Here is a 10,353-nt window from a genome sequence, read left to right as displayed (position 1 = left end):
TGGCAAATAATGGAGTTTTTAAATAGTGTTTACTATAGTTAATTTTGGACTTTTAAACAATACTTACACTAGCCAGACGTGATTATCATAATCGTAGTTAGTCTTTGCCTCACTCCTACTTGGTTAGATTTAAACTCTGTATTTTAAAAATTGTAAACAATTTAGTCACTAAACTTTAACGAGTAGTAATTTAGTTTGAAATTTGAAACGATTTATAATATAAGCAAGTTAGTATTGATAGGACATAGATTAAATCTTTACAAAGTTAAAAGTGTAGAGCTAAATCGCTATCAATAAAATTTTAAAGCTTATAATATAAATACTATATTAGTTTAGTTAAGTTCATGTTAGTATGAAACGCATGTATATATGTGGTTAATTTGACGTTAAAAAATAACAATTAGAAGTATTAAGAGATATTTTACTTTTTTCTTTTTTAACGAAAGAGATATAACAACACGTGGAATTCCACTATACGGACACACCTTTAGTTCAATGGGCCTCAATGGCTGGAAAATGAATGGAAAGACTCAAATTGTGAGTTAGTGGGCCTTGAAAATGGACCATGGGCCTTAATGGTGGCTTCTACCTAGTCCATAACAACCGCCTTCTTCAAGAAAGATCGCCGACGGCAAATTCAGAATAATTATCAAACACAATACTTTCAATTTAATACGTTTCTTTCAAACTATACAAAGCCCTAATTCCTGCAACCCTTATGACTTTTCAAAGCTACCACCAACACAATAATCTACTAATTTCTTCATCTTCATCATCATCATCATCTTCTTCTTTTTCTTCTTCTTCTTCTTCCCTCGACCTGCTAAGCATTCCCAGAAACTCAACATCATCGTTTCGTTTACCCTCTTGGCCGTTGGGATGAAGACGCGGTTCAACTGATTTCCTCCCATTTTGTTGGAATTTGGATTGGTTTATGACCCCAATCCCAACTCATTGTTGTTATTTGTTTTGGTTGACTTCCAGGTTGTTTTCTGATTTTTCTGCGAATTTTGAACTCGGTTTTCGTTTTGCAATGGCTACCGAGGCGACTGAAGCCACGACTAAGTTCCAAAGTCCGGATTTCCGTCCGGTACCGTCGCCTCCAGATTTCCATCCCGAGATTGTGGTGTCAGCTCATGATGGTCTTCGGTTCTGGCAGTTCATGATTGCCGGTTCAATCGCTGGTTCTGCTGAACATATGGCTATGTTCCCGATCGATACCGTCAAGACCCATATGCAAGCACTTGGTTCTTGTCCAATTAAATCTGTTGGAGTTCGACAAGCCCTTCGGTCAATTTTGAAATCAGAGGGACCTGCTGGGTTTTATCGTGGTATTGGTGCTATGGGTCTTGGAGCTGGACCAGCACATGCTGTGTATTTTACAGTTTACGAGAATTGTAAGAAGTTTTTCTCTGGTGGGGATCCTAATAATTCTCTTGCTCATGCTGCTTCTGGGGTCTGTGCAACGGTGGCGAGTGATGCTGTGTTCACACCGATGGATATGGTTAAACAGAGGCTGCAGTTGAGTAATAATCCCTACAAGGGAGTTTTGGATTGTATCAGAAAGGTTCTTAGAGATGAGGGGTTTAAAGCATTTTATGCATCATATAGAACTACGGTGTTGATGAATGCACCATTTACCGCTGTGCATTTTGCTACTTATGAAGCTGCAAAGAGAGGTTTGATGGAGGTTTCCCCAGAAAGTGTGAATGATGAACAGTGGATTGTTCATGCGACGGCTGGAGCTGTTGCTGGAGCTTCAGCTGCGTTTGTTACAACGCCGCTCGATGTGGTTAAGACTCAATTACAATGCCAGGTACCCCATTTAATGATTTGGTTGTAGCTTCTGCTAATTTTGCGAGAAGATTTTAAGAATAGGAGATAAAGTGTTTCTAGAGCAAGATTAAGGTCACGGACATCCCCTATAAAAATATATTTTAAATTTGAATGTACTTGTTGAGCCAAGGTTCCTTTTTGCTTGAGTGATTAGTAAAAAAGCGAAACTGCTAGTACCTGGCATCAAACTGTTATGTTAATAAACGTCCTTTTAAAAATGCTTATAATTAGAGGCCTCTAAGGGGCAGTCTCATTGGCTAAGGTTTTGTAGTCTCTTGAGTCTTGAGTTACAACTAACCAGAGGTTGCACGTTCAAATCCTCAAGTGAGCTGAACAAGGAAAGCCTTTGATGTCTCTAATTGATAGACCTTAAGCTAGGTGTTGACGAAAAGGGAAAGTGCTTAAAATTAAAATACTTTGCTCTTATTTTCAAAGCTTTGTGGAAATTATATTTTAATCATTTTTTGGTGGGATATTGCGAGTGTTCGGGCATATTTCTGTGCACCTAGACTTTTCTCATGTGGCGACCTTATTATAATTGGTTGCAAAAGTAACTTGTATAGATCCTAGGTAGTTGGCCATATCCCTTCTAAGTTCTCTGCATGACTTGTATTAAACACTAGACCAATCTATAAACATTTTGTTAAACAAATTATCAAGGGAACAAATTCCTCATTGTTCCCCTTCCAAATCCTCACCCTTCTAATTGTCCAAGAAACTCATCACAATTATTTTTTTGTGACCCCAACCTACACCGAGACCATATGATTTTTTTTTTGTTTGTTGAAAGGGTGCCCCATGAGCATGTATGTGAGAATTCTTTGAATGTCGTATGGTAGAGGCCAAAGGGGTTGACCAGCCAAAGGAGATGGTGATTTATTTCCTTCCGAAATTGATTAACATAATCACAGTGAAAGAAGAGATGGTTGCGGGTCTCATAATCTGAGAAGCAAAGGTGGCAGCATTGGGGCGAATGGGCAGTGTGTGCAGGTGGTGCCTCTGGATTTTATTGTTTGTGTTGATAGTGTTGTGTCCAATTTCCCACCAAAAGAATTTGACCTTTTTGGGTAGAAGTCAGTCCAAATTGCATTGAAGAGGGAAGAGTTTGTTTCCTGTCCATTTGTATCCAAATCCGTTGCCAATGATTTGGATGAAAAGTTCCCATTTTTGTCGAGGTTCCAAGTCCATTTGTCTCTAGAAGTAGTAGGAGTGACGGTAGAAAGAAGATCCATCAAAGCCAGCCAATCTTCAAATTCCCCCTCTTGTAAGTTTCTCCTATAAGAGATGTTCCATCCATGATTCTCTTCCCAAAAGTTGCTCAGAGTAGCCAATTTATCCGTAGTCAGATGTACAGGCGAGGAAATAGGGTAGAGAGGGGGGCATTACCAATCCGACAATCATTCCAAAAGGAGGTGTTATTTCCATTCCCCACATTGATTGTGATTCTATCCTTTATGAGATCAAGGTGTTAAAGGATGGGTCTCCATGGACCTTTGATTGTATCTGTGAAAGATGTATTGGGTCAATGGAAGTGAGAAATTGCACCATATTTGGCTATAATGATCTGTTTCCAGAAAGCATTTTCCTCATGGTGATATCACCGAGTCCACTTTGAAAGGAGTGCCTTGTTTTTGTGTTCAATGCTTTGAATTTCTTAACCCTCCGTGGGAATGAGGTTTAATAATCTTGTCCCATTTGATGTTGTGAGAGCCACCTTTCCACACCAATGACCTGTATAACTTTTCAATATTATATTAAATTTGTATTCACCTACTTACTTAAGCTTTTGGGTTGAATTGATGATTTAAGATGGTATTAGAGCAGGTGGCCTGTGGAGGTTCTGTGTTCAAACACTTGCAACATTATTTCCTTCCCCATTTAATATTGATTTCCATGTGTTGGGTCTTTCGTGACATTTCAAGCCCACAAGTGAGGAGGATTGTTAGATATTATATTACATTTGCCTTCACCTACTAGTTTAAGCTTTTGGGTTGAATTGGTGATTTAAGATACCTTATTCGTGCTTTCTTATGAACAATTTGGAAAGAAAGAAACAATATTTTCAAAGAAAAAGAAAGGTCATGTGATGCAATATGGGAACTTACTATCTACCTAGACATGACTTGGTGTAAATGTACTTCTCTTTTTTATGCATTCTATTTTACTTCTCTTATAACCAATTGGAGAAATATATTGCAACTCCTTTGGTCTTGGACTCTTGCCCCCTGTGTACTTTCATACATCTCATAAAAAAAAAAAAAAAAAATTCAAGACTAGGAGGTTGTCAGGGATGGATTGGGGAATCCATTTCCCAACCCCAACTCACCTTATCTATCTGTATGGATCTCTGAAGGTTTTATGAACTGAAGCTGATTGTGTACTAAGTTTCTACTTGCAATTGTTATCTTCAAAACCACAAAATCGTCGTGCTGAAATTTGTTTATATGCTCTACCTGAGTTTTTAGGTGTTCTGAGTTAAACAACATTCACTACTCTTATGTGTTCAATTATAGGAACTGCTGTATTCAGATATCAAACATCTTAACATTCACTGCCCTCAGCGTGTTCAATTTTGGATGTGTTAATTTAAATTATCTTGCTATAAACAATGTTATGGGGAGATTATAATTGAAATATGTTTGGATATATAAAACCTTTGTCTCGTATTTTGGATTCAATTGGACCATGTTTGCTTAGCACATTCTCTTAGGAATTTTCCGTTTCTCTTTTATTGAGTAGTGGACTTCTTTTATAGCTTCTGTCTTCCTGGTTTTCTCTTGGATAAGAACAACCCCTACATATGTGACTTCTTTTATAACAGATACATGCTTTTCTTACACCCAAAACAAAATATTGTTGTTTTCCTTCTTTACCTTCAAATGTTATGGAGGTATCTGTTTAATTGGTTAGTCATGGAAAACTTGAAAACTGCTAATATAGTAAACTCTGCTACGGAGTACATGTGAATTGAAAGGTGAATAGCAGTATATTTCTTTTTGTACCACCATAGAAAAGTTAAGATGCATTGTCGATACATGAACGTTCAAAGGATACGTGATCAGATGAAGTTTTGAATATCTCAAACACATGGAATGTATCGAAAATTGTATGCTAATTTATGTGCTGCCTCCCCTAGATCCATAGCTGAATGTATAAGTGAGAACCTAACCTTAATTTTCACATTTATGGATGACGCACAGGGTGTTTGTGGATGCGACAGATTCAAAAGTGGGTCAATCAGGGACGTAATTCGAACAATACTCAAGAAGGATGGATACAGAGGGCTAATGAGGGGATGGGTTCCAAGGATGCTCTTTCATGCCCCGGCTGCAGCTATTTGCTGGTCGACATACGAAGCATTAAAATCCTTCTTCCACGATCTCAATGGCGGCAGCAGCGACAACGGAACCTGAAAATAGGAAGCAGAGAGGAGGAGAGAAAATATTCTTTCTTTTTTGCATTAGTTGAAACAAAGAGACAGCTTTCTTTTTGGAGCTGCAGAGAATTTTGGCAGGAGGGATTGTCTCAAAAATAGAAAAAATGCACATGCTACCACTTGAAGTCAAAGGAGTACACACACCAAAGTTAAATTATAATTTGTATTCTACACGTTGGTGATGGGTTTTTAATAATGGTAATATATGAAATTTTGATCTGTTTCTCTTTACTTTGTTTTTATGGTTGTGTTGGCATTAGAACAATTGTACTACTGTTTTGTTTTAGAGTCGGCCTTCATTGATTTCATTTTTATTAGATATTAGATTCCTGATAGTTAGTGAAAACTAACTTCCATTAATGTTCCGATTAGATTTTTAAGTAAAACTGCAGAGATGATCTCCGATGGTAACTCCGATCTAGAGCAGAGCACACAAAAACACAGCCTAAGCTCCTTGTGAAAAGAGAGCATCACAAGAAGCTAAAATATGAACATTATTCACTGAAGAAATCAGTGGAATTACAACTAAAAAATTATAGCATTCCTTATCTTTTCAATGGACCATAAGGTGGTACTCACAAACAACACTTCGGATGTCAAGCCAATCCTCATCGCTGTCGTAGCTCTATTTTCTTACCCTCTTAAAAATCTGTCAATTTCTTCAAGTTCTCGGTACAAAATCCTTGTGAGTTGAAATTAAGAACCTTTTTGTTATGGTAATTTCTAATTATTTAGTATTAATTCGATAGGACAATGTTGATATATTTTGTAAATATTTTGATTTATTTTGTTATTTTTAGAAATGCTCCAATAAAGTTACTAAAATATTGATGGTGTTTGGACGATTCTTTTCAATTTTTCTGGTTCATATTTATTCTCAATTTTTCTGGTTCATATTTATTCTCTATTTCTCCCGGAAAACCCAAAAACTACCCCATAGAATCGCAGTCACATTCAGAAGACAACCCCCCCACCCCAACAGAAGCTTGAGAACTTTTTTTTCCTTCTAAACCCAACCAGAACACTACATCAAATTTTGCTTCAAAAAAAAAAAAAAAACCTTCCTATTTCGGCCAAGAGCCACGAAATCAAACACTACATCAAAAAAGAAACAGAATATCTCAAGTAATCCAAGAAAAATCAATAGAAAAAGAGACAATAAGACATTTAAATCATTAGCATTTGAAGATTGAAAGATGAGCAGCAAACAAGCAGAAACAAATTTCTTAGGTAGTCGTAGAAATTCTAAAATTATATACCTCAGAGAGAGAAAAAGGAAAAGGCAGAGTTTTGTTAATTATAATTTTTAACAATCACATAATCAATAAGCACCAGTGGTCTAGTGGTAGAATAGTACCCTGCCACGGTACAGACCCGGGTTCGATTCCCGGCTGGTGCAATTATTGTGAACCATGCTATGATGAAAAAATTAACGCTCTTCGTGATGGCTGGGTCTTTCACACCCGTCTGACTATATAAGACGATAATAAAGCGTTCCTGAGCTTTGGGTTTCTCTTTTTCTTTTCTTTTTTCTTTTTTTGTAATTTTTGAAAAATATTTTATGCAATTATACAATTATATAATATACTTATTATATGATATGAATTTGATAATTCTCTTTTTCACAGTTAGTTTGTTTGTTGGTCAAACCAACTAAAATGGAATAGTTTACACAAATATATTACGGAAATTGATGTTTTCTCTAATTTATTTTTCATTTTATGTTTTTGAGACGCCGCTTCTAAAACATTACCCTAAAATTCGATCCTATCTTGAGTTTTTTTTTATTAGATTGTATGTTCATTTGTTTTGTTGACCTGTTTTCTAAATGTTGTATGATATTCTTTTTTCTCCTTTTAAAAAGTCCTATAAATTTCTTGTTAGTTTCAATGAGTGGTTATAGTAATATTTTTTTTATCCATTAATTATCTACTACTTGAAAATTGTTCGAGGATTGAGTTGAAGGATGTGATATTTTTAGGTCTAATTGAAAATTTTAAACCGTAAATTTTCACAATCTAAACTTCTAAAAATTGGGTTGAATTGGTTGATGAATTAATTTGACAGTGCTATATACCTATCAAAAATATTTTGAAAAACAAAACTCTTTTAAGTTATAGTGGAAATGTAAATTAAAGCAAGCACAACATCAATTTGAAACTTGAGTATTGCAATCACTAATTTTAATAAAATCAAAATTTGGATAGGTTTGAAATTTTATGTTCTAAAACTCGTAGTTGTAATCCTATTCTATTCAATAAAGTCATTATTGAGAAATCGAATACTATAATCTTAAATCCAATAAACTAAGATCTCAAGGCTATTTTGAAGTAAAGTTGAACTTTATGTAGAAACATAAATATAGATTAAGTTCGAGTAAATAGCCTAAATAGTCTATAGTATATGAATAAAGATTGGGCGCCTTATTCAAAGATCTTATGGATGCGGCCCGCTTTGTAATTAATACAAACGATGTAATCCTGAATCGTTCATGTAGAGACATAAAATTAGGAGCATCTTATGTAAAAGGTTTACATAAGACAGAATCATGAAATAGTCACTTTTACGTTATAACGCCATTTACTGTTTAAAACAGACTATCTCAATTATTAATGACCTAGGTAACTTAATCTTAATCTTGAGCTAACTGTGAACTCCGGTTCACACGAGATTATCCTTAGATCTGCATAGGTGAAGGCAACTCATTAGCGTTGGCTCAATAAGCCTCCTATTTTAGAGGTAAGATCGGGTGGATAGTTGGAAACATATGGTGTAAGACGGAATTCACTCTTACCCGCTTTAGGGTTAGTAGATTGTTCCCTTAAAGACTGAATCCAAGTCTTGAACAAAGGGGCCCCACCCTCTCATTGGCCCGAGAGTGATTCGGCTTATAGGTTGAACCTTAAAACCAATTGTTCGATAGTGGATCAGTGAAACTTAAAGAAAAAGATGTAATCTTAGGGGTAAAACGGTACTTTTGTCTCATTTAAGCTTACGAACAACCTGTGAAGGATTAACTTACTAATCATGGTTATATCAAATGGACAGAAATATATAGTGAGGGGAGTGCAACTACGAGACTTTAGTGGAATGACCTGTTAGTTAACGAATATTGATTAGCTCGGTATAAAAAAATTTAGCCAGTTAATCTCGGATCGTTGGAGCCCATGATCTATAGGTTCATTACGTTTTCCTGCTAACTCATATGGAATAATCTTATAATAGTATGATGGAATGAGTTGAATTGTTTGAAATAGGAAAGGAGAGAGAAACCGACAAGTATATGTGATATCATCGTCAGTTTTTAGATTACTAATAGAGCTTTATGCTTAAATGGGATTTAAATATTAAAGATATAAATGTGGATTCATACTCGGAAACTCGAAAAAGATGGAAATAGTCAAAGTTGTAAAAAGTCAAAATGTTGATTTTTCACTTTTGAAAACTCAAACTTTGATCGTCAATATATTCAAATGTGATTTGAATCTTGATAAAATAAATGCGGATTCATGCTTGGAAGGTCAAAATTAGTCAAGACGGACAAAATTGTAAAAAGTTAAAATGTTGACTTTTTTGGTTTCAAAAGTCAAAGTTTGACTTTGACCAAATGACAATTTTACCCTTTGACCAAAGTTAGTGGAAAAATTTAATATTTATTTGAATAAACCCACTAACTATAGTGGGCTAGGTGTTCGCACACCATGAAGACATTAAGCCCACTAATGGTTAGTAGGTTATGTGTTGTTAGCCTATGTGTTTGCATGCACATGCAAGCATGTGAATTCTCTATAAATTGGGTTCTTGAGGCATTAAGGTTGGGGCTTGACATTTTTTCTAAAGAAAAAAATTAGGCTGCTGTCTTTTTTATAAATTTTTTTAAAAAATAAAAACCCAACCAATTTTTCCATATTTATTTTCCATATTCTTTCTCTCTGTCGGTTTCCTTCATCCAATAGGTCCCACAACCCAGTTCTGAGTCTGGAGGATAGTAGGTTAATCTTAGTGGTGGTTTATGTTGGAATTTATGTCCTAAAACTCATACTTTGTTATTTGATTCAATAAAATTTATTATTGAATGCTCTAATCTTAAAACCAATAAATTAAGGTCCCGAGGCTATTTTACTGAGTTTGTCAATACACTTGAACTTTATGTAGAGACATAAACTTGGATTAAGTTCGAGTTAATAGCTCAAATAGTCTATAGTGTATGAATAAAGTTGGGCACCTTATTCTGGAAAAACACTATGGATGTTGCCCGCTCCGTAGTTAGTACAAACGATGCAATCCTGAATCATTTATGTAGAAACATGGGAGTGGGACATCCTATGTAAATGGTTTGCATAAGACTGGAACCACGAAATAGTCACTTTTAGTTATAACGCCGTAAACTATATAAATTAACTATTTCAATTATGATGACCTAGGTAATTTGATCTTAATCCTGAGCTAACTATGAACTTCTGTTCATTTCGTATCCTTAGATCTGCATAGGTGAGGGCAGCTCATCATCGCTGGCCCAATAAGTCTCCCATTTCAGGGATAAGACCGAGTGGATAGCTAGGGACATAGGGTGCAAGACGGAATTCACTCCTATCCACTTCTAGGATAGTAGATAGGTTGTTCCCTTAAGGATTGAATCCAAGTTTTGAACAAGGGGCCCCACCTTCTCATTGGCCCGAGAAGGATTTAGGTTTATAGGTTGGACCTTAAACCAATTATTCAATAATGGATCAGTGGGTCTTAAGGAGCAAGATGTAATCTTGGGGGTAAAATCGTATTTCAGCTATATCAGGTGGACAGAAATATATCTATAGTGAGGGGAATGCAACTATGAGTTTTTAGTGGAATGACTCATTAGTTTACGAATGTTGATTAAGCTTGGTCTAAAAGAGTTTAGCCAATTAATCTTGAATCGTTGGAGCCCATGATCTATAGTTCCATTAGGTTCCCCTACTGGCTCATATGGATTCAACTAAGAACAATATGTTGGAATAATTCGAATTGTTCGAATTAAGAAAAGAGAGAGAAACCGACAAGTATATAAGATATAAGTCGGTAGATATAAACTTTAAGCTTTGTGT

The 10,353-nt window shown here is 35.5% G+C and overlaps 1 protein-coding gene and 1 non-coding gene across 2 annotated transcripts; both read left to right on the top strand.

Moving 5' to 3' along the window:
- Window positions 1-627: 627 nt before the first annotated feature.
- Window positions 628-5,503, top strand: LOC103501881 (uncharacterized). The gene is made up of 2 exons (XM_008465616.3): window positions 628-1,816; window positions 5,037-5,503. The coding sequence occupies exons 1-2, from the start codon at window positions 935-937 to the stop codon at window positions 5,247-5,249; spliced, it is 1,095 nt and encodes a 364-aa protein (XP_008463838.2). The 5' UTR covers window positions 628-934; the 3' UTR covers window positions 5,250-5,503.
- A 1,181-nt stretch (window positions 5,504-6,684) lies between these two features.
- On the top strand, window positions 6,685-6,777 carry LOC127144086 (small nucleolar RNA snoR114). The gene has a single exon (XR_007815710.1). It is a non-coding gene; the product is annotated as a small nucleolar RNA snoR114 (small nucleolar RNA).
- The last annotated feature ends 3,576 nt before the right edge of the window (window positions 6,778-10,353 follow it).

This window comes from Cucumis melo, chromosome 11 (genome assembly GCF_025177605.1).
Source record: "Cucumis melo cultivar AY chromosome 11, USDA_Cmelo_AY_1.0, whole genome shotgun sequence".
NCBI classification, from domain to species: domain Eukaryota; kingdom Viridiplantae; phylum Streptophyta; class Magnoliopsida; order Cucurbitales; family Cucurbitaceae; genus Cucumis; species Cucumis melo.
The sequence above is the reverse complement of the archived record's forward strand: the minus strand, read 5'-3'. Positions and strand labels throughout refer to the sequence as shown.

Bases quoted from the DNA above. Each gene is read 5' to 3' on its own strand.
- LOC103501881 (XM_008465616.3), top strand. From the start codon at position 935: ATGACCCCAATCCCAACTCATTGTTGTTATTTGTTTTGGTTGACTTCC. The intron at 1,817-5,036 runs GTACCCCATTTA...GATGACGCACAG, and splicing joins AGACTCAATTACAATGCCAG to GGTGTTTGTGGATGCGACAG.